The sequence below is a fragment of the Pelecanus crispus genome, unplaced genomic scaffold (genome assembly GCF_030463565.1).
Source record: "Pelecanus crispus isolate bPelCri1 unplaced genomic scaffold, bPelCri1.pri SCAFFOLD_68, whole genome shotgun sequence".
Classification (NCBI taxonomy): Eukaryota; Metazoa; Chordata; class Aves; order Pelecaniformes; family Pelecanidae; genus Pelecanus; species Pelecanus crispus.
This window is the reverse complement of record NW_027461488.1, coordinates 268,988-292,128: the sequence shown is the minus strand read 5'-3', so window position 1 is coordinate 292,128 and position 23,141 is coordinate 268,988. Positions and strand designations below refer to the sequence as shown.

At 56.8% G+C, this 23,141-nt stretch overlaps 1 protein-coding gene across 1 annotated transcript; it reads right to left on the bottom strand.

Moving 5' to 3' along the window:
* Positions 1 to 333: 333 nt before the first annotated feature.
* LOC142597065 (maestro heat-like repeat-containing protein family member 2B) lies at positions 334 to 20,155 on the bottom strand. Its single transcript, XM_075727501.1, has 34 exons — positions 20,029 to 20,155; positions 19,417 to 19,556; positions 17,939 to 18,061; positions 17,220 to 17,385; positions 16,722 to 16,820; positions 16,018 to 16,169; positions 15,487 to 15,630; positions 14,859 to 14,951; positions 14,270 to 14,339; positions 14,045 to 14,158; positions 13,486 to 13,559; positions 13,031 to 13,150; positions 11,887 to 11,994; positions 11,532 to 11,691; positions 11,127 to 11,167; positions 10,693 to 10,834; positions 9,934 to 9,986; positions 9,390 to 9,497; positions 9,023 to 9,142; positions 8,700 to 8,822; positions 7,705 to 7,863; positions 7,361 to 7,483; positions 6,976 to 7,043; positions 6,474 to 6,609; positions 6,273 to 6,368; positions 5,353 to 5,476; positions 4,598 to 4,707; positions 4,005 to 4,157; positions 2,330 to 2,526; positions 1,918 to 2,080; positions 1,429 to 1,622; positions 880 to 1,017; positions 570 to 681; positions 334 to 423 (listed from the first exon to the last, which is right to left on the bottom strand). The coding sequence occupies exons 1-34, from the start codon at positions 20,153 to 20,155 to the stop codon at positions 334 to 336; spliced, it is 4,140 nt and encodes a 1,379-aa protein (XP_075583616.1).
* Between the last annotated feature and the right edge of the window lie 2,986 nt (positions 20,156 to 23,141).

Here is a 23,141-nt window from a genome sequence, read left to right as displayed (position 1 = left end):
GCTCATTGGGACCATCAAAAGGATCATAGCTCTATTGAGCTACGAATGCTCGAAGCTCTGCTGGTTGTTTTCTCACAGCCTCCAGGAGGATGCACTCCTTGTCTGCTCCCAGGTTAGCCTGGCATGGCCTGGAAATGATGTGGTTGGATCTTTCTCCTTCCAGCTGTTCAAGTTCCTGAAATAGTTTCTGGTGTTGTTCATTTAACTTCTGGTACCGATCATTCAGTTCAATCAGCTGGGCTCGAAACAGTTGCAGGGTTTCTTTGTGTTCCCTGTGTACTTCTGCCTGAGGCCTCTGCAAATACTCGCTTTCCTCCTCTTTCCTCTGGAGCGCTAACTTTGTCTCTCCTGTTCCTTCTCCAGCTGTTGACTTCCTTCTGCCATTTCTCTCATGGCTTTCAGTTTGCGCTCTGCCTCTTTCAGCTGGGTTGGAAGACAGATGTTTGTCTGGATGGCAGAATCTCACTCCTCTGCTGCTTGCGCTAGTGAGTCTGGTGAGCTAGACATCCCAAGCAGCAGTATCTCGGCAAAACCCCTCTGAACCCTTCCTTCCCCACCCCCTGCCTTACCTCAGCAAAGAAAGCTGTAGCACTCACCCGCAGCTTAACTGAGGAGGAATCCAGCCATGGCAAGAGGTTCCTCACCACACAGGGGGAGATGAGCCCAGCATGGAGCAGGACGCTGTGCAGGGGACACAAGCGAGGGACACACAGTTGCCCAGGAAGGCCACAGGCCGGGTCTCCAGAATTCACTTGCGCTGACACAGACGCTATTCTTTTGCTCAGGACAGCTTCCCAGGCACACTGGAAGGGTCCCAGCAGCCATTTCCCTGCGCACAGCTCCACAGAAGGTGGCCAGATGCATCCCTGGGGCTCTTACCTGCTCAGGAGACACACCCCCTCAGGGTGAGCCAGGGGGTCTTCCAGGCGAGCCCACACTGCCCAATTCATGAGCAGCCGCATCCATTTCTGCACCATGCATTTGCCTAGCACCAACTCTATAGCTGAAAGGAAAATCCTGGCACAAGAAACAAAACACAACAAATCAAAATAACACCACCACCACAAACCCAAAGAAATCTCAAATCACAGCAGGTTAGGGGAAGACTTATCTTTAGCAGAGCTAAATACCCCTGAAATGATGCTTCATAGCCTCCAAGACTGCAGCTAACAACACTGGCATTTTTGTCATGCCCCAAACCCACTGAAGCAGAAGAAAACCCATACCCCTAGACTGACTCCATGCTAGATACTCCTGCCTAGGAGCTGGAGTTTCTCCATGAAGGAACAGAAGTAAACCCAACCATGACTACTGGTTTCCACATCTAGGAAGCGGGGCAGGTGAAGCTCTCCCTCAGCTCCACAAAGGCACATGCCTTGGTGAGGGGAACTGAAGCCAGCCCCTCCATCTGCCCCTTCAGCTCCTTACCTGCACGGCTTCTCTTCAAGCACCTGGCCCTCAAGGAACAGTTGTCTCCAGCTGCTTATGGGGGAAAGCAGCCTCTCCTCACCCAGCGTTTCCCTGGCCCACCTCATGAGGCTGGGAAGAAGGTGGGGAAGCAGTTGCCTGAGCTCCTCTGTGCTCCTCAGGGCAAGCACCACCTCGGAGATGGCACGGGTGATCTGCAGAGAAACATGACCAAGAACCACCTGTTCAGGCAAGGCCTTTTCCCACCAGCCTGGTTCCCCTGCCTGCCTGGGGCAGGGGGGTTACTGTCCACAATTGTCACTTCTGTGACAGCCTTGTGGCTCAGGAGCACAAAACTGTCCCGGCTCCCCACACTCCTTGAGGCCAGCCCAGCACAGTGCCCTGGGAGTCTCCACGGGCATCCGCAAAGGGCACCTGACTCCCTCGTGCCAAGATATGAGTTAGAAAGCAGATGCAAAGCTGCAGAAACGTGTGTGTCATTGAACGTACCGACAGAGTCTCCAGAGCAGTCTGACGGCTGTGCCGCTCACAAGCAGAGGAGTGAGTCCCCAGGTGGTTGTTTCCTGCTCTGTTTAGTTTCTCTACTAAGCACCTCAGGATCTGAATCCCAAGGATGCTTCTTCCCAGGCTCCTCCACAGCTCCACCATGTCACTGCAAGGGAAGAGACGTTCACCCCTGAGCCCATATCCTCGCAGTCCTGCAGTGCCCTCAAACCTCCTCACCTGCAATGGGGCTTACAATGCCCCACTCACAGCAGATACAAGCATGCAGTCTTGCAACACTCAAGACTGTTCAGGCAGAAAAAAAAGACCTGCTTCTCAACTGCCCCCCCCCCCCCCCCGCCCCCGCCAGTACAAGCAAGCTGCAGGGTCTCTGACTACAGTGGGGAAGTGCACATACCTGTCCATAGGCAGACCTTTCTGCAGGAGACTGCTGATCACAGGCTCATGGTGAAAGCGGGCGAGAAGAAACACCATATGGAGCAGGAAGGGCCTGTGGGTGCTCTGCTGCATGTAGGTGTAAAGGGTGTTCAGGATTTTTGGCACCTGAATGAAAGAAGAGGAGAAAGAAGGGCTCAGTGCCTTCTTTATCCCCTCCTGCGGGGCCCAGACACAGTCATTCAGCACATGAGCAATGCCTGCTCCGTCGACACAGAGTCCAGATCTAGCTCGAAACCTCACTCCTTCCACCCTGCCTGACCCTGGCTCATGTCTGGAGCTGAGCCTGCTCTTGGCAATAGCGCACACGCATGCACACACGCGCACGCACAGATGCATGTGCTCACAGGCAGAGCCTCAGTCACTGCACGTGCCTGGGCCCAGATGTATGAGCAGCTGCGTGCGCTGTGTGCACACAGAGGACATGGACACATTTCACACCCAGCACTTAAATAGCTCTCCCCATGTGTCTGTAGCAATGCAAGAGCAAAACCAAACACACTCTTGCAGGGCCTGTGCAAGGGCACGTGACTCCTTCCGGAGGAACCCAGTTCTCCAGGGACACTATTCCTTGCCTCTGCCCTCCTTTCCCAAAACTCCAATGCCGTCGCTACACAGAGGACCATCCCCTGAAGAAAAGGGTGTTTGTTGGAGCCTTTCACAGCTAGAAGCCGTGGTCATGATAAAGACAAAGAGGCAGCCAGTTCCCTCATCCCGTGGAAGAGCCCAGCTTCCCCCACAGCTGCCTACCTCTGGCCTGTGGTGCAGACACAACCCACTCTGTGCCTGGGGAAGTAGCAAGGGGTGACCCCGCAGCCCATGGATGCGGCGCTCTTGCTGCCTGGAGCGGCCGCTGGCTCTGCAGGGATGGCACAGGGATGCCCTGCCCTGCCTGTAACAGGAGCTGCCTAACAGCTGGGTGAGCTTTAGCTCAGCTGGGCATGATCCTGTGGGCTGCCACCCATGATTGCCATCACTGTGACCGACTTCTGTCAGCGGCAGACAGCCACTGAGCTAGTCCGGGCTGAGCAATGTGCTGGTGGCCCTAGAGCCCAAGTGGAGCGCAGCAGAGCACAAATGGAGGAGGAGAACAGGAGCCTGGAAAGGGCAGGCACAGCATGAGGCCAGAGGCTCCCAGGCTACAAACAGGCAGCAACTGGTGGCTAAAGGAAGGTCACCGTGCAGGCTGGGTAACACCACAGCCAGGGAAAGCAATGAGAGCAATGAACAAGTACCCAACCTGTGGAAAACCTAGCATGCCCAGCAATGCTCAGAGTAGAGACAATTTGCAACCAGTGAAGAAAGAGCAGGGTGAAGTGGGTCCCGGGGCAGGGAGGACTGACAGTGACCCTGAGGAAGGGGAAGAATGGCAAGGGGCAAGGTTGGTGCCTCCCAGTGCCTCACTCATGGGAAGGAGCTGAACCAACAGGAGACTTTGGACAAGAAGTGCCCATATCCTTTGTCACCAGCTGGAGCAGACACCAGCAGCAGGTGCTAATGCATGACTCAGACCATCAGTAGCCCCTTGGCTCAGCACACAGGCAGCATTCCTTGAGCCCATGGCAACTGCACAGGGTGTAGTGCAACAGCCAACAGGAGAAAAGACAAAGTCAAATGGAAAAAAAGGTCTCCTTTACCTCCTGGAGTATTTCCTTTCTGCATTCCACCAGGAAGATGAACACCCACTTCCACACTGCTCTTGCACGTGCAGGTGTGACATGCAGCAATCTGTCCAGGATGGCAGTCAGAAAGTCCGTAGCCTGTGCTGGAGGGATGCATTTGCTAACAGCCTGGAAAGAAGTCAGGAACAGGAGAGACCGCATCACAGCTCTGCTCCAGCAATTCGGAAAGGAAAGCAAACTTGACAGGACTGTTAGTTCAGCAGTCATGGAGGGGGCAATCACTTGATTCTCCGGCTGTGCATACAGTGCTGTTTACATCTGATGCAGCTAACCAGTTTGGAAGTGCCTCCCCCCATGTTGTTTGCTCATATACCAAATTTGTATTCTGACAAGAGCACTCACACACGTGTGCGCACAAACACACCCATCATGGTATCTACTCCAGCAGGCCTAGAGGACAGTCTTGTCTCAAAGCCTCCTGCTACTTGCTAACAGCAGCCGTTCCAAACAGCTCACTCTGGAGACAGTAAGAGACTCTGGAGGGGAGCAGGGAGACATGCAGGAGGCCAGGAGCCGAGCCCCCACCCCGCTGGTCTGGGGCCAGTTACCTTTGCTAGTTTGGTACAGGTCTCCACCAGAGTCTCGGTGTCTGGGCTGTTCAGTGCCTCACAAAGGCACCTGATCTCATCTGCCTGAGGCACCACCTTCATGGTCTTGGCTGGAACAAACACCAGGAGAAAAGAGGAGTCACATCTACAGAAAACCCAACCTCTGGCCCCAGGTACCAATAAAGGAGAACCCAAGTGGTGGCAGTGAAGGCCACAGGGAAACCCAGGGCTCCTGAACTCGGTGCAGCAGGACTTCCTGACCCCAATAAATGGCTGACAAATCCTGGGCTGGAAGGAGCCCTCTTCCTCCTTGAACTGTTTGCTGGGACTTCAGGGATTCAGCAGCCTCTGCTCCCAACAGCTGTGTCCCCTACGTCACCCTCTGAAATATCAGGGCCCTCATCCAAGTGAATTGTCTGACCACCATCTGTCTCTCCTTGAATGTGGAGGGAGACAGTCCCCAGCATTGGTGACAACGTCCTGCTCTCAGACAGCAGTGGGGGAAGGCCCTGACCACCCAGCCTCACACATGCCCCAGGGAGGTCGGACTCAGCGACCCTCTCCCAGAGATCCTTCCTGAGATGGCCAGGGAGGCAGAGAGTTAACAGGGTGGGGGCACAAAAACATCTGAGCTCATTGACTCCCCCTTCCTTCCCTGGGACAGGGCCTGGCCCCACGGGACCCCAGTGGTCACCAGGCCAGGAAGGGAGGGAGGATCAGGCTGAGCAAGTCTGGGAAGCGCCCGCTCTCCTCACCTTGCATTCGGAGAAGGTAGCTGAGGCAGACCCATGCCTTCTTGCGGGACGCGGCCAGGCAGTCGTTGGTCAGAGTCCCCAGCAGTCCCACCAGGGAGCCAAACTGCTTGCAAGGATGTCCTCTCTGCAGGGGAGAGCAGCAGGAAAAGGGTAACAGGCAGACCCAGCACCTGCTCGCCTCTACCGCCCATCCTGCTCCCTGAGCAGCGACTGGGCAGAGGGGCAGGCAGAAGGGCTGCCCCATGATCCCAGGAGCCCCGAAACCCAGCACCCAGTTGGGCAGGGCTCCCTTCTGGGGCCACGAATGCTGGGAAGAGGGCACCAGAGCACGCAGGGGATCCCTACTTACCATGAGCTCAGATTGCTCCTTGCAAGCTCCCAACACATGGGCACAAACCTGCAGGGCTCTCTCCCGCTCCCATTCGTTGGCTGAGGTGAGCCAGCCTTTCAGGACCTGAGGCAGGGTGCATCTCTCTCACAACCGGCATTTTTCTCTCCCTGAGATCCCCCCCCCCCCGTCCTTCTCTGGCCCCTTCCCAGCACAGCCCCTGGCCCTACCGAGCACTGGCACTGCAGCCTCCACTGCCTTGCGCTCTCCAGCCACCTCTGCCCTGAGGCAGGTGTTGCTTCCCTGCCAGCATCTCCCCTCCCCGGCCTTCCCCCAGGCTGCTCTTTCCCAGCTCAGGGCTGGCTCTTGGCTTTCCCTCTGGCAGGGCCTACTTCTCTGCCTGTCCTGAGGCTGCAGTGGCCAGGTGCTCCCACCCCCCAGCTCAGCCCCTGGCCCCAGCCAGATGCACACTCTCAGAGCAAAGAGCCAAAGCCCCACTTTCCCATAGGAAAGGCATCCACCTCCTATCACCCTCTAAAGCCTCGATTCTCTGCCCCTGCAACACTTTCCCTGTTGCCCCATGACTACTCACATGGACCACGTCATCAAAGCAGGCAGAGGTCTCCTCTGCCTCCAGAAGGGTTTCTATAAGATGCCCCAGATCTTCCATGCTTCTCCTGTGCAGAACCTGAAAGCAGGAAAGGAGAGCTGAGTTTCTGCATCATGGGGACTACCAGTGCGCACTGAGGTGGCATCCTGACCCAGAGGTGGGCAGGCAGTGGCCAGTGGGTACCTGCATGTTCACCGCTGCCCTCACTATCTTCCTTCTCTTGTTCATCCGCTCCTTGGAAGGATAGGACAAGACACTCTGGCAGCACACTGCCAGCAGGTTGCAATTTTCCGCCCTGCTCAGAGGTGGCCTCAGCTTGCTGGCCAGAGGAAAAAGGAAGAGAAAAGAGAAAGGAGATTGACTAGCTCTCTCCAGAGCGGCTTAAAGCACAACTGGGTTCCTCCTAAACAAGGGCCCTGTATCCAACACCCCCAGCCCATGCCAGCAAGCACTGCCTTCAGCTCCAGCAATTCCTGCCACATCCCAGGCAGCAGGCAACCTCCCACCCGCAGGTTAAGGGGGCTCCCTGGAGCTCCCTTCTTTTGGAGACACCCAAAATGGGGAACACCCTCCCACTCCACAGCCCCAGCAGCTCCCGGCCCCATGCTCAAGGCCACTGGGGCTGTCCCAGCCAGCTGGGATGGAGTACAATGGGAGTCCCCAGAGCCCGGGGAACAGACCTCACCTCAACTCCTCCAGGGCCTGAAACACTCCATACACTAGGGAGCCCCAGGGCTCCCCCTTTATCCAGTCCTGCAAGTCCCAGAAAGACAAATGCAGAGTTGGCAGCAGGCAGAGACAGGGGACAGCCCTCCTGCCTCCCCTGGGGACAGGCTCTGTTGCCAGGCCTGGGCAGACACTGCCCCGTCACCCCCACGGATCCCCAAAGGCACCACAGGAGCGACCCTGCTCCGCAGCCAGCTAGCACCAGCACCCAGCAGCCCCACTGGCTCAGGACACAGCTGCAGGAGCTCGCATGAAGTCAAGAGTCCATCGTGCCTCTGGGGAAACCAGTCTGATGGCACAGCCCAAAACCCCCCCATGTGACTGCCCTGGCTACGGGCGCTCACCAGCAGGGTCTGCGTTGCCTCCTGCTTTGAGGAGAGCTCAAAGTTGCTGCAGTCGCCCACAGCCTGGATGGCACAGCTGACCTCAGTGATGCTCTGCACCAGGGCGAGCTTGAGCTGCAAGTCCTGAGGCCAAAGACAGAAAAGCACCCCTTGAACTCTTTGAAGGGCTGAGAGGTGAGCGTGGGCAGGGGGAACCAAAAGGGGGGGTTGGATCTGTACGTTGAGGACAAACCCTTCCTTGGGGGATCTTTAGAAAAAGACCATCCATCTCGGTATGCCCCAGCCCCTAGGGGCTGGAGCTGGGGCACCCAGGCATCCCCGCCCTGTGTGCTCCATGCTCCTACCCTCTGTTTGGCTCTGGAGAGCCGCAGGATGTTGCCCATGATTTCTTTATCCACACGGGTGAGCAGCTGCTCCTTGGGGGCATGCAGCGCAATGCCGCTGTAGGTGTGCATGAGAGCAGCGCGAATGCCCTGGGCTTTCTCCTTCTTCCACCGCTGTACCTGTGTTGACAGAGATGCCCTGAGACATCAGCCCCGAGACTCCTGCGGGCTCCTGCAGCAGGCCCTGCTCCGGCACCTTCACCAGCTCCTTGTTTCCCTGGGCACCTCCCAGCAGCTCCCCAAGCTGCTCCTTGAGCTGCGGGAGCTCCGGGACTGGGAGCTGTTCCCATCCTGCAGCTTGGGTTCTTGCATGGGGATGGGGAGGAGGGTGCAGCCAGCATTGCACACGCTGCTGGCTGTTTTACCACTGATTTGAGAGGTCAGGGAGCTGTCTGGAACCTTTCAGTGGAAAGGTATCTGACATCGCTTGTCATGGTCCTGCTCAGAGATGCCCAGCCTGTGCAGGTCAGTGGCGCAGAGGAGCCCAGTCTGCTTGCCTCCCCAGACCAGGCTGCACTGCTCTCTCTGCAAGGCCGTGCCCTGCCCAGAAAGGTTTCCCCACAGCCCCCAGGTGGGGAGCAGAGCCAGCGAGACCTCACCAGACTCCTGCTCCTGGCCCTCAGCTTTGAGGAAGGGACAGAGGGTCACACTGTGCCCACCCCATCTTGTTGCTAGCTCCTGCTGAAGTTCAGTCAGGGGCAACGTGGCTGCCAGCAAGGAACCACTGCAGCTGCCCCAGCTGGGTGGCTCTGATCCACCAGGTGTCAAAGCCCATCGTTTCCAAAGACACCTCAGGGGCCCCAATGCCAGGACGTCCCCTCTGAAAAACAGGTCTCAGGTAGCTCTTACAAGAGGGCTAATCTGAAGGCAGCTGCCCCGGTTTGGCTGCTGCAGGTGTGGAAGTGGAAATAAGGCTGAAAAAGGAAAGCCAAGCAGCAGAACCCTGGAGCCTTTACCTTCCAGCCCGTGGAAGTCTGATAGAACCAGCCTCTGGTGAAAGCAGCAGAGAACATAGTCACTGTGTCCAGGACCAAGTGGAAGTGGCTCTCGGCAGCATGGGACACAACAGAAATCATTCCCTGCAACCACAGAGAAACAGAGAGTTGGCTCCAGCCCATGCACTTGGCTGTGGCCAGTGACAATAGCCTGACAAGATGTTGCAGCAAGGGGGAAACGGCAGCGATGTGGAAATCAAGGAGATATGGAGCTGGGCCAGCAGCAGCCCGCCCTCTCCCCCAGGAACAGGCAGGGCATGCTCAGGACATGAGCATCACCTCACCTGGGCCTCAGACAGCTCCACGGGGCTTGTCTCCTGGAGGAACCTCAACACCTGCCCTTGGACGTGTCTGAGGTCCCGACAAGCTGCCAGCGCTGTCCCAAGAGCCTTGTACAGGAAAAACTGAAAGAGAAGAGGCCAAACCCAAGATGCAGTCACGGCCCGACCCATCAGGAGAGGGCTGGCCCCAGATGGACCCAACCGCCCCAGGAGCAGGCAGGGCCGGCTGCGGTGTCAGGCTGTAGCCAGCCACTGGGGCAGCCTGGGGAAAGTGCCTTTTGAGGGTGAGGGAACAGGAAGCAGTGAAAACCGCCTGTGTGGGCAGAGCAGTGGCGCCGGCCCCAGCCCTGGCACGGGGCAGGAGACGCACCTTCTCCCAGGAGCTGGGGGCAGAGCTGCCCAGCTGCTGGCTCAGCTCCTGGCTCAGGCCCACAGTCCAGGCCTTGTCCTCAATGGGCTCCAGCGATGCTCGCAGGAACTGGGGTGAACAGGAGAGGAAGCGAGTGTTCCCCTGCCCTTGGCCAGGGCCCTTTCCACACTCGTATGTCCCGGGATGCTGCTGGGGAAGAGCTGCCGGGAACAGCAGTCTCTTCCCCCACCCCACGCTCTTTTCGCCAGCCTCCCTCTTCCTCTAACACCTCAGGCGAGACCCCCCAGCACACCAGACATAGAGGAGGAGGCAGTGCTAAGGCACGTGCCACAGCGTTAGAGGGCATTAGCCATCAGCCATGGCACGTGTGCAGACAGCAGCTCCTCTGAGCGGGCAGGCACCTACTGCGGGGGGAGGCACAGGGTGCTCATGAGGTACCCCCACCTCCTGCTGCCTACACAAGCAGCCCCGAGCTTCCTCCCACAAGTTTGTCTGCTCCCTCTTCTCCCCCTCTATTTCTGACACCCCCGCAAGGATGCTGTACCTTAAGCACACGGTGCTCCCACTCTGCAGAGTCCACGGAGCTCTCGGTTTTTCCTAGAAAGCAAGAGGAAGCAAAAGCTCTTGCTGCTATTTAAGCTCACACCAAAGACAAGCCCTGTGGTCTCCTCTGCGGTCAGACCGCCCAAAAGTCCCAGGCCATCAGGCTAGAAGGCACCTACATCAAAGTCTTTGTGAGGCCAAAGACACAGGAAGGATCCCAGGGGCATCTGTCAGGGCCACTGATTCAAGCTGGGGAAGGACATACTGACCGCAGCTGATCCCCACTGCTTGACGGCAGCTCCCAGAACAACTCCGACCACTGAGACACAGCACGCACCAGCAACACGCATTTTCTCCTTAATGACCCACCGCTTTCTGCCCATTTGTAGCCCTTCTCCCAGGCTACTGCCAAGGACGGCTGCTACAAACCTGGCCTGGCCTGGGGACTTGGTCCTCCAAAGCCAAGGCCTGCACCCGCTCCAGGAGCACCAGTCCTGTCCCTCCCCCAAAGACCATCCTGGGCAGGACATGGAGGTGCCACCAAGACCTGCCATCCAAGGAGACATCAACGGCCCCACCCATTCCCTGGGCTGAATTGACACCAGGGGTCAGCTGCCCCCAGCCTCAGTGCTGGCTCCCTGGAACAGGAAAGGCAACAGAGCAAGTCCTGGGGACATGAGGACAATTCTCCTCCATCACGCTGAGAAGCTGCATTTTCCTCCCCCCACCCCCAGCCTCTCCCTCACCACCCGCACTTTACCTTCCAGGTACTGCAGCAGGAGGGGGATCTCAGTCGCCCACACTGGCCCCAAGGCTCTGTGGATCCAGCCGTGGAGAGCCTGCAGCAGCTGCAAGGCAGCGACCGTGCGTTCGCTGCTCGCGTAAGGAGCCGCTGCCACCACCTAGGCAAGGGCAGGAGAGAAGGGTCACTCCTGCTGCCAGAGCCACAGCTTCTCCCGGGAGGGAGGGAGGGAGGGAGCCTGGTGCCACTCGGCCAGCAGCAGGCAGCCGATGGCTTCACCTGGGGTGCTGCCAGCCCCAAGAATGGAGTGGGATCCCCAATGGGCTCGGGCAGGCTCGGCATGCTGCCTCCTCCTCGGGGGCTCCCAGCACTGGCCTTAACAGCACATCCGCCCTGGGCTCTCCCACCACCCCTGGCCAGAAAAGCTCTTTCCCCAGGGCCCCACTACTCACCAGCAGTCGAGTCAACAGGGCCTGGGGAGCCGGCAGCTGGGCTGCGGGGAGGAAGAAAGGCTGGGTGAGCCGACAAGCCCCCACCGTGCTCTGCCCCGTGCACCTCCGATGCCCCACACAGGGCTGAGGGCTGCGAGCAGCTGCACTGCCACAGCGCTGGCCCGGGGGGGCTCCCCAGGGCTGCCCAGCATGAGATGAAGGCAGCTCATGGCCAGGAATGAGTCCTGGCTCACCAGCAGAGTGCTGCGAGCAGGAGAGCCAGGCCTCTGCACCGGGCAAGGTGCAGCAGCACCTGCTTCTACCCTTTGGTTTTCCTGGGCTCCTGCTCAGGGCTGGTGGGGTGCAGGGAGACACAGGCTGGCCCGGCCCCTGGCCAAACCCAGCCGCACTCACTGGGGCTCCTACCTTGCTCCTGGGAGTCCATGCCATCCAGATCTTCCTCTTCTTCCTTGCACCCTGCTCTCTCCCATCTCTCAACTAGGGCTCGGAGGCAGCAGGAGAGCGGGATCAGCATGCCGCTGTACTGGGCTGGCACCACATACTGCAGCAGCCTTGGCCACAGGAGCTGCAGAGAAGCAGCGGGCAGTTTGCCACATTGGCATTTCCACTCAGCTCAAAGACAAAAAGGGTGGTCTGCGTTTCCCTGAGCCTTGTGCACTTCAGCACACATGAGGGGAGAGGTTCAGGGCATGGGGGTGCATGAGGAAAAACATCCCGAAGGCAAGAGGAAGCCACAGCAGCAGGGCAGAGGGTGACTTACTTTGGTCATCCCTCTCAGAGAGACATCCAGCGAGCTCAGGATGTCCATGCACAGGGCTTGAAGAGCTCCATCCTCTTGGGTTTCGCAGGCAAAAAGGCCTCCTGCCACCTGTAAGACAGAGTTGGCAAAATCCCCATTACTCTCGGCTCCTGACTGAGACAGCTCAGGCACAACTCACCAGTGCTCCTGTGCCAGCCTCCTGGCAGCACTGATCTCCTGAAAGGGGAACAAGGACAGCCGGACCCAGCTCAAGGACCAGGTCCCGGACCCTGGGAAGGACTGGAAGCCTGGGAGCAGAGAGCGACGCTGCTTGTCTGCACAGTCCCCCAGGGCCTAAATGCTGCTCTCATGCCAGCAAAGCAGAGGTGAGGAACGTGCCCTTCAGCATTGTTGTAACTCGGTGCCAGCCCTGGCAGGAGCACGCTCAGCCCGACAGATGCAGAGGAGCACGCAGAAGCCCTTTCCTTTGCCCTGCTCCCAAAGCAGAGCCTCCCCAAGCCTCAGAGCAAAGTGACACACACAGATCTCCCAGCTAGAGGGAAGCTTCAGCCAGAGGGAAGATCCTCAGCAAGTCAGTGGGAGGCTCAGCCATCCCCAGCTTTCATCTCCTGGGCACCCAGCTGGAAATGCTCATGGAAGGGATGGCCAAATGGCCTGTCCCCTTGCCAGAAGGGATGCAGGCCCCCAGACTGCTATTGGATGGGCAGGGTGTGTTTTGGAGAGCTAGGGCACAAGAACACCACAGAAATCTCCTCTAGCCAGGCCCACCTGTCTGCACTGGCTGTGTTTTGCTGATTGTCCATGAGCATTTAAGGATGAAGGATGTCCTGTCCCTACCAGCCCCTCCCTTTGCAAGGTGGCTTTGCAGAAGGCGCCTGTGGGCACAGCTCAGCCCATGGGGTGTGCAGGCAGCCCCACAGTCCTGGGTGGCATGCCCGGGTGCAAACCCACATCATCCACTGACATCTCCACCAACATCAGCACAGACGCCCACAAGGAACAGCCATTGGGAGGCCACTCCGATGGCAGTGCCAACCCTGATGGCCCTGCAGCGTTGAGCTCTCCATGGCCAAAGATGCTTGCAGGAGCTCTCAGCGCAGTCAAGGCACCGGTCAAAGCTCTGAGTGTCCTGCTCTGCCCTTACCAGTCTGCCCGAGGTCCGTCTGAACTCGATGAAGATGTGCCCCACCACATCCCATGCCCAGCGGCTCTCAGAGCCGGAGCTGAGCAGCTCCCTGATGAACTCCAGAACTGCCCTTCGCACCTGCCAGGAGAGAGTGCGGTTACGATCCTCCTGTTCAAAATCCAAAAGGAAGATGCCTTTGCTTGGGGGCAGCCTTTGTGGCTCAGGGAGAGATGATGAGTGCACGGCAGCAGCTTTCACTCCTGGCACCAGGGCTGGGCTTTAGCACCAGGCTGGATGGGCATTTGCCCCACAGAGCACAGCAACCTGCCTGCTCCACTCTGCCAGCTCTCCCCGGGGAGGAGCCATCACCCACCACCTGGGCGACGTGCTGGCGCTTTCCCAGGCACTCCAGCTCTGCCCCGAGGGTTTCTCTGCCTCCCCTGGTGGCACTGTCCCTTCCCAAACCAGCTCACCTGGGCACTGGGGTTGTTGCACACGGATCGCACGGCCTCCACCACCTGGGGCAGCTTCTCTCTTGTCGCAGGTGCTGGAAGACATACAGAGAGGTGTGCGTTGAGGCACAGCCTAGATGGCAGAAGGGATCCCTTGAAGATACCAAGTTTTTCGCACACCAACGGGACAGAAAAGTGGGGTCTGACTGACTTCACAGGAGGCAGTGGCATAGCCAGAGCAACTCTGTTTCTACAGGCACAGCTATTTTATAGGGACTGAAAGCTATGGTAATATGGTAATACAGAGGAGAAGACAAATGGCGTGGATACAAGCAGCTCCTGTGCACACCAGCCCACCCGCCAGCCTGCCCGTGTTACTGAGCTTGGAGCATCGTCCCTGGTGTGCCGCCATTTCTAACTGCTGGGGGAGTGCTTGAGCCTTGTTGCAGGGTGCCAGCTCTGCTGGGGGAGCTGCTCTTTGTAGCTCCTTTTGGGTGCAGGTGCACCACTTTCAGCCCATTCCTGCTCTCAGCCCAGCAGCCCCAACCCCTGCCTTGTGTCCCTGGTCCGTGGCACTGACCATCAGAGTGGGCCAGGGCTCCCAGCAGGCCCAGGGCTGCCACGCAACTGGCTTCGCTCCCACCGCTCAGCTGGGAGTGTAGAAACACAACCGTCTCCTCAGGGCAGCTTTGCGCTGTGGGGAAGAAATCACATTCTGCATTAGCAGGCAGCTGCCCCTGACCACCAAGGACAGGGAGAGAGCTGCCATGGCACGGCGGGGCATCGCCCAGCCTCCTCACCTTACCCTGCAGCATGATGCAGCGGGATAGCACTGCCTTATGGGCTGGGCCAGGCTCCTTGGTCACATCAGAGAGCTGTGGGAACAAGGTCCATTTTAGAGAAAGTCACATCAGTGTTGACAGGGACTGAAAAGAAACAGTGCTCTCTGCTCGCCTCTCCCAGGGCACTCTGGGCACAGGATCCACAGCCAAAACCCAGCCCACACCACAGTGGCCCCGGGCACACACAGAGGTTTGCAGCAGCCCAGGCTGCCCAGGAGCTGAGACTGAGCAGCGTTAAAAGGCTGCCCTTAGGGTGCCAGCGCTCCAGAGTCCGCCTGCAACTTGGCCAAGAGGGAAATTGCTGTGGGAACCGGGCTGCCCCTCAGGCCCATTCCAAACAGCCAGGATCAGGCCTCCTGCAGCCTTAAGGTGGCACCTAGGTGACAAATCCTGGCATCCTCCTGGCCTGCAGGAAAGTCCTGGCGGAGGGACACCCTGCCAGGTTCTGCCCTGTCCTGCCCTGCCCTGCCCTGCCAGCCAGCAGGTCTTTCCCCTCCATGGCAATCAGGTGTGCAGGCCCCAGGCTGGCGGCAGGGCGCAGGCTCCCCTTACCTGGCGGTGCACAGCGGTGCTGATGGCAAGAGCTGTGCCCTGTGGGATGGGCGTCTGAACTCCCTCCAGTATCTCCAGGACATAGCTGAGGCTCTACAAGAGAACAGGGGAGGAAGAGGAGGCTAAAGGCACCTGGGAAAGGAGAAACCTAGCACATCTGGGATAAGGGGAGTCCCTAGCACCAGCTCCCAGGGAAAGCCCCAAACCCTCCTAAATGGGGCTTCTTGCTTGCAGCATCAGGAGGGTCTCTTTCCTCTGAACAGAGCCCAGTGTTGACAATTCAGTTTCCCGGCACTTCCCACTCATCAGACCTTGCCCTTCACTGGACAGGATTGGACATGGCCCTGGGCGTTAGGGCAAAGCTCTTTCCGCACACAGAGCCCCAGGGAGGTGGCAATGCCTCATTTCCTGAGAAGATGAGCCACAGGGACTCTTGCCTCTCTCGTGCCCCCCTGGGTTTCTCTTTTCTTGTCCAAAGAGCCCAGGAAGCCTCAGGCTTCCTCTGATCTCCTTGTTCCTTCTCTAAGGGCGTCCCAGCTCCTCCTGGCACCCCACAGCTCCCCAGCACCTCGTGGCACTCTCATAGATGCCCCCCAGGAGCCACGCTGAGCCTTGCGCAAGACCTCACCTTGGTGACCCGGGAGGTGTCTCGGACCTCCTGGTATTGGTGCAGGAGCCAGAGGAGCTGCTCACAGGCATGCTCTCGGTGCTGCTCCTCATGCAGAAGGACCCCCATCATGGCAGCCACTGCCCCGAGGACAGCCTGCTTGTCCTGAAGAGAGAAGGGAGAGGCTCTGCTTAGAGGGCTGAAGGTCTGCCTAGTGCTCAGCATCCCCTGGACACCAGTCTGTCCTTCCCACTGGGAGGGGTTTCCTTTCCTTTCTGCCCTGCAGGAGAAGGGCTCACTCCAGAGAGGAAAGAGCACTTCCCCATGCTGATACCCCACCCTTCCTGCAGAAAGGCCCCAGGACTTGGCTGCTTCCTGCCAGGGAGCCCCTAGTCTCAGGCACGGTGCCGACAGGCTCCTGGCTTGGGGTGCCTTGTCACTCAGACCACTCCCTCCCCTCGCCCCTCTGCTCGCACCCAACTGAGCACAGACAGACCCACCAACGTGGATGTCTCTGCTGTGGACCCAGGCGTGGAAAGCAGCACTTCTCACCTCTTCATCCTTGCAGTCCAGCCGATTTACCACCACATAGCGGAACACCGGGTAAATGGCTTCACAGAAGTGTGCTACCCCCTTGAGAGGGAACGGGCATTGCTCCCGGTTGCCAAAGTATGTATTGACTGCTTTTGACCATTGCTCAAGAACTGCACCAGGAGAAAGGAAAAGGGAGCATGTGAGAGTCTGCAGCAGGGACGGTCCCTTGCATCCACGCCCAAGCCTGCTTTAAGGACAGTCCCAGGCTCCAGCAGGGCTCAGCCCAGGACCAGATCTGGATCTGAGGGCAATCTGTGCTCTTGAGGCATCTGGATTCAAACACCCCATTGTTTCGCTCCTCCTCGCTCTTGCACCTTCTCCTCCTCAAATGGCCTGTTCCCCTCCAGCATTTCTCACTGCAGCCCCTTCCCTTCCCCACACACATGCCCTTTCAGAGCACGGATTTTAATCCCAGAGGAAAGCAGGGGAACAGAAGCCATGGAAAAGGACCTAGGAGTTCCTCTGTGCAGCGCCACCATGTCCTGCCCTCAGGAACCTCCTGGGCTTCCCCTCTCCTTCTGCATACTCACAGGAGTTTGGGAATACCAAGGCTTGACCTCGCTGCAGGCTGCACCCACCATGTTCCCTCTGAGATCCCATGAAGGCATTGAAGGCCACCCCAGCCCTGCCCCAGGGGCCCCGGCCAAGGAGCTGACACTCACCACTGCAGACAACGTGCAAGATCTGGCCACTCCCCACCTGGCTCAGCACAGTGCGCAGGGCGAGCAGCGTCATCCCCATGAAGGGGATGCACCGCAGGGCTGCAGAGAAGGCAGGGACAGAGGGACCAAGGTCAGTGATAGACATGGGAGACTGGGGTCGATCTCTGGCAAGGCTGGGGCTGCTGGGCCATGCAGGGCATGCCAGAGGGCATGGGGAGGGCTGCCTTCCCCAAGGGGAACACAGGAAAGCCCTTTGGGGAAATGGGGAGGAGAGTGGGGGACAGACACCCCACGGGTTTGTTTCCAACAGGTGCCCACCCTTCAGGAACTGGGATTGGGCTGGTAAGGCAGAGCTGCCAGCTGGCCCTGGCTTGGAGCAAGGAGGCACAGCAACTCCATAGCCCCCCAGTTCAACACAGAGTGTTTAGGGAGGGGGAGGATCCCTTCTCGCTATTATCACAGACCCCTACCCAAACCAGGAGGCCGAGGGTGCCGTACCATAGCTGCGGGCCATTTTGCCCAAGGTGAGGAGCACAGTCTCATCAGGGACCTTCCCCATGGCCTTCAGGTGGCTCTGGAGCTCAGACATGACAAAGTGGAAGTGGGAGCGGGCCAGAGCCACCAGGACATCGCTAGCGGCCGTCTTCACATCACCTGTCACACCCTGCAAAAGCATCACAGGCTAAACACTCCCAAGAAAAAGGCTGAGGCATTCAGACAGGCTGAATGACCCCATGTCCTCTGTGAAACCCCTTGGGGCAGCTGTGCTCAGGGCCAGGCAGCTGCTGCCTCTTGCTCCCTGGGGTAGGCGAGTAGCTCCCTTGCAAGACAAGGGAGGCATTTCCCCGGCACAGCCCCGTGCCACTGGCTCCTCTCCATGGAGATGCCAGGAACAAATTGTTGCAGACTTGAAACCCCCCTGGGACCTCTCTGTGGGGCTGGTGGGTTCCCATGGCTCTTCCTCAAGGCAGGAGGAATAACCTTGAGCTTGAACCCAGCTCTCTCTCAGTTAGAAACAGCCCCAAGTCCGCGTGTCTGCACAGCTCTCTGCATCCCCTCGCCAAATTCCCTGTAATGACGAGTCCCCAGAATCTCTTCCCTTAGGACCTCCGCTGGGTCTGAATAACCACGGAACATCTCTGCGCCACTCTGTATTTCCCCCCAAACCAGGGGCAGAGGCAGGCTGCTTTGGTGGCCTTGAAAGAGGACAAGCTCACCTGGGCTGCTCGCATGTCACTGGATGCCTCTGCTATTAGGCGGTTCACGACACCGCTTGTCAAACAGCCATCATCTCCCTGCAAGATCCTCTCCAGCTCCCGGTATGTCTCCACTCGGTCACCCTGGGGACAGACCACAAAGGGGAGTGACGGGACTTGCTTTGCCCTCTTTTCCAGGGAGCCACGAGAGAGACCTGCTGCCCCCCAAATCGTCTGTGTGACATGGGCACGAGGTACGAGCTGCAGGCATCAGTCAGGACAGCCATGGGCAACACTAAGATCTTCCGCAGCGCCTCTGATGCTAGCAGAGAGCCAGATAGGGAGATCAACTCCACCAGGGTAAATGGCCGTGCAGGAGCCAAGGAAGTCACTCCTGAGGATGGGGGATGGTGGAGGTCAGAGGGAAAGTGCCAGGCGAGGAAGGGTGTGACTGTTCACTCAACTCCTGCCTAGGTTTTGGCTAACCCAGCTCATGCTAAGGCCTCATGTATACTGGGAGCAGCACCATTAGGTCAAAGCAAGAGCACCATATAGGCAGGGCAGGCGGCCAGAAAGAGCTAAAGGGCCATGATGCAGCCATTATCACCTGCAGATTGCTGTCTGCGGCAGGCATTGTCTTTTGTCTAGCAGTTTCCTCAGAGTCCACTACTTTATGGAAATGGCATAGACCAAACCTCCAAGCTGGAGGGTATAAAACATCAGCTTACTCAAAAAGCTTTTGAAGCGGATCCAACAGCAGCTGAGCGGCTGAAGCTTTCATGCTTCCTGGTGTGATAGAGGGGATCCCTGCACTGTGACGGAGGAGGGATGAGCCCTCTCACCGTCGGCTAGGTAACTAATTCTTTTTTTTTGCTCATAGGTGCACTACATTAACAGTTATGGGTTGTAAGTTTTGAAACTTATGACTTGACCGGTTAAGAAGTGAATTCATGTGATAGACTAGTCTGGGCAAAAGGGGATTGAGCACCCCTGTTCATCGAGTTCATGTAGTGTATTTCTTAATGAGCTCATAAAATAAAATTTAGATCAGGGAGTATGTTGTCCTGTAAATTTGAGAGCTCCAAAGAGACTGTGACAAAGGGGAAGGCTTGGGAACGAGACCATGGCCCGAGGAGGGGAAGCCACGAGCACTCTGCACCTTGGGGCACAGCATTGCTCCTCACACTGGCAGGAGCACTGGTGCTGGGACAGTTCCCAAACCAAAGCTAAGGAGGGGCCTTGGACACTTGGACAAAGGTGCCGGAGAGATGCTGAGATTTATGCCAGAGGCTTTGCCTTGCCCAGGAGTGTGCTGCGAGCTCCTGGGGAAAGGAGTGGGGAACAGTGGCCTTAGTCCAGCTTGAGCAGCAGGATTAGCGCCTGGGGACAAAGAGCCTGCAGGAGTGCAGAGGTGCCGTCAGGTGAAATCCCCCTCTGCCCTGGCTCCCTGGGGAAGCCAGGGGCAAGGAGGGGAGCCCTCAACCCCCGCCCCGCCTTACCTCATGGTCTTGCAGCTGCTTTAGCAGAGAAGTCCCAACGGCCGCAAAGGTAGTGACGGCCGCAGGGACAGTCCCTGTTGCCCTGCCTCCATCCTCAGAATGCACAGGTCTGGCCTGGGAACATATGCATGGGCACAGAGCTGGAAGAAAAGAAAGAAAAGTATTGCTGGCTGCAGGGCTTCACACCAAGGAGGGGTAAGGAGGCAGGAGGGCAGTCAGTGGGATGATGGGAGAGAGTCTTCCCCGCACTGCAGCACTGGGAAGACCACCTTGGGGGACTGGGCCCATTCTGGGCTCCCCAGTGACAGAACAGCAGCAATGTGCTGGAGCAAGTTCAGTGAGGGGGCCCCAAGCTGGAGAGGGGATGGACATGGGGCTCTGTGAGGAGAGGCCAGGAGGGCTGGGCAGCCCCAACAAGAGACAGCTAGGCCAGGTTGTCTCTGAGCAGTCCCCAGCTGCCCCATGGAGGGCAGGGAGAGGATGGAGCCAGAGCCCTCTCAGAGGTGCCTGGCAGCAAGATGAGAGGTGATGGGGATGCAGCCCCTAGCACCTGGCTGGGACAGACACTGCCTCCAGTAGGCGTCAGCCCCTAACCTCCCACCAGCCCCTCACCTCTCAGCACTCTCATCCTCCTCATGGCAGCAGGATCTCCCAGATCAGTGCACTGCTCTCTCTGGGCAAAAGCCATGAGAAACTGGGGCAGCACCAGCCCCAGGAGGAAGATATAGAGCCTGGCCATTGTGACCCCCCTGTGGGGCGTGCCACCTCACAGAGGGCTGCTGTGACACAAGGTCACAGGGACACATGCTGGGGACACACCATGGGGCAGGGACCACACACGGCAGCATCCTGGGGACCCCCACAGGCCCAGAAATGCAGGATTTCCCCATTCTCCATCACTTGAATTCACTCATGGTCCTCAAATAGCTTTAGCAAAGACTTTCTGCAGACAGCCCTTCCCAGCTCTGTCCTTGATCCATGTCCCCCTCCAGGAAGCCATCCCTGGAAACATTCAAGGTCAGGTTTGACAGGGCTCTGAGTAACCTGATCTAGTTGAAGACGTTCCTGCTCATTGCAGGGGGATTAGACTAGATGAGCTTTAAAGGTCCCTTCCAACACAAACTATTCTATGATTCTATGACCTGAGGCAACGTGGTCTCAAGGGGACTGTGGTGGTGCACACACACCACCCCCCCACGCCTTATTCCTCTTTTTCTTCAACCGCTTTATGATCTCAGGAATTCCAGGCCACTATTTTTGTGTAGCGAGTTAGTCAGTTAAGCGCCCCTTAATTGTACCAGAAACTCCTACATGGCTGAAGCAGAGAGCAGCCCTGTCCTTATCAAAATCTTTGTATTATCGCTAACAGGGGAAGTGAGAACAGCTACCCCTGACAGACTTGAAACAGAGTGGTATCATCGTTACTGGAATTCCAGCAACTACTGATCTGAATTGTGGCTCAGATGGAAATTTACTGGTGATTAAAGTCAATCATCTCACAATCCTATAAACAGCAGTCCTAAGTGAGGCCCTTTGAGCTCTCCTGGACTGCCATGGGCTGCACCAGCATCTCCCTCCAAGTGCAATGCCTCTCAGAGCTAGCAAAATCTTAAAGTTTGCTAAAACCAGAAATCCATTGCTGAAGACCGACAGCGGAGCCTGGGCTGAAACCCTTCACTCCTCGAGGCTCAACCCTCACCCGTTGAGAAATGCCAAGACATTAGACGCGAGTATTTCATTGACCTTGAGGGGAATTTTTAACAGGTATACCATTTTTACATATGTATTCATGTTTGTGTGTATGCATGTGTGAATCAGTTTAAGCAGTCTGTAGATGTACGATTTAGTTTCCAAGTGAGTCTTATACTGCTGCCTTATCCTTATTCCTATAAACCGTTGACCAAGTCTGAGACTAAGAGTGGACCCAGCCGCACCTCGACTCCTCTCTGAGAAGGAGTTTAGAAAGCAAAGGGGTCTATTCTGAACCTCGTGACTCAGCGGGAGGGTCCTCCTTATCCCCTGCATACACAATCATGAATCACTTTATGAATCATTCCAACTCAGTGTAACTTAATTTTCCTTTATGCACTTCCACGTAGTAATAGAGTGAACCTTGCCATCTTCGAATCTTTAACTAAGTCACTGTTTTGACCAGTTTTCTCTAATCACTTTGTTAATCACTGATGACTGAGTGCTATTAAAATATTACAATCAAATCCTGTGATTTGCTACCAGTAAATTCTAAACTGCTACTAAATCAAGCTGTGTAAAGTCACTCATTCACAATAAATTGACATAATCAGCAGGATTCATAAACCTGCATTCGTGACAGGGACTGACCTGGCCTTTGCCCTCTGCATTTTTGTGCCCTGTTTTTCTCCAAAGAGGAGGATCCCGCCTGTGTCCGTGTGTGCCCTCCCCTATGTCTCCTCCAAGAACATTTGCTCCCACTCTCCAGCCAGGACCAAACTAGGCAGAAACTTGAGACCTCCAACCCATCAGACCCAACTGTGTCACAAAAAGACAAAGGAGACTTGTATTCAAATGGAATATCTGTTTGCTGGACTGTGGATGAGCATGGGACAGCTGACCTTCCTAGAAGGTTTCTCAGCTCAAATCCAGACGAAAGGATGACCAGAACTGCCATCTCTACTAGAGTAGGAGATGCACACATATCCAAGCCCTTCATGCTACTGGGCTGGCATAGGATTGCATGTGGGTTCAGAAAGAAATTACCCTACAGTCCTTCGGTCTCTATGAAAGGGTCGATATGTGCACATCTGTTGGTTTTTTGGGTGTGGGGCTGGGGGGGGGGGGGGGGGGGGGGGGGCTGTGGTGCTGTTACCTCTTAAGTCAGGACACAGGCAATTTGAGACATCTTGCTGTTATTTGACTGTAGTTTTCCATGCTGGGTTGTCGGCCTCTGCCTAAAGAATAAGGGAGTGGAATAGGGAATAAGGGAGAGGGAGAGGAAGAGGAAGAGGAAGAGGAAGAGGAAGAGGAAGAGGAAGAGGAAGAGGAAGAGGAGGAAAAAGAAAGAGGAACAGGAAGATGACTAGGAAAATGCGGAAAAAGAGAAACAGGAGAAGAAGAATGAGCAGGAATAGAAGGAGGAAGAGGATAAGGAAGAGGAGGAGAAGGTGGATGAGGAGGAGAAAGAATAAAAAGAGGAGGAGGAACAAGAGGAGGAACAAAAGGAGAAAAGAGGAAGAAGATGAAGAGGAGGAAGAGAATGAAGAGGAAGAGGAGAAGGAGGAGGAGAATTAAAAGGAGAAAGATGGCAGAAAAACAAGGACGATGAAAAGGAGGAGCAGGAGGAAAAGGAGGAGCAGATGGAAAAGGAAGACAAAGCAAAGGAGGATGAACATGAATATGAAGGAGGAATAGGAGCAACAGGAGGAGGAGGAGGAGAGGAAAAGGAAGAAGAGGAGGAAGAACAGAAGAACAAGAGGACGATGATCATGAAGGCCAGAGGGAGGAACAGGAGGAGGAACAGCAGGAGGATGAGGAGGAACAGAAGGAGGACAAGGAGGAACAGGAGCACAAGGGACAGGAACAAGAACAGGAACAGGAAAAGGAGGAGAAGGCAGAGTAGGTAGGTAGATGTGGAGTAATTGCTGGAGGTGGCTTAGACATTAGACTTAGATTTACAATTTCAAGAAAAACACAGCATTGAAGAAGCTGTCCAGATGAAATGCAGGTGGATGCAAGGAATCTATCCCATC

What these genes read in the sequence shown, in the direction of transcription:
- LOC142597065 (XM_075727501.1), bottom strand. Translation starts at nt 20,155, where the DNA reads ATGGCCAGGCTCTATATCTTCCTCCTGGGGCTGGTGCTGCCCCAGTTT. An exon ending in GCACCGCTGTGCACCGCCAG is followed by an intron (nt 14,340 to 14,858) that starts GTAAGGGGAGCC and finishes TTGTTCCCACAG; the next exon opens with CTCTCTGATGTGACCAAGGA. An exon ending in CCGCTGCATCATGCTGCAGG is followed by an intron (nt 14,159 to 14,269) that starts GTAAGGTGAGGA and finishes TCTTCCCCACAG; the next exon opens with CGCAAAGCTGCCCTGAGGAG.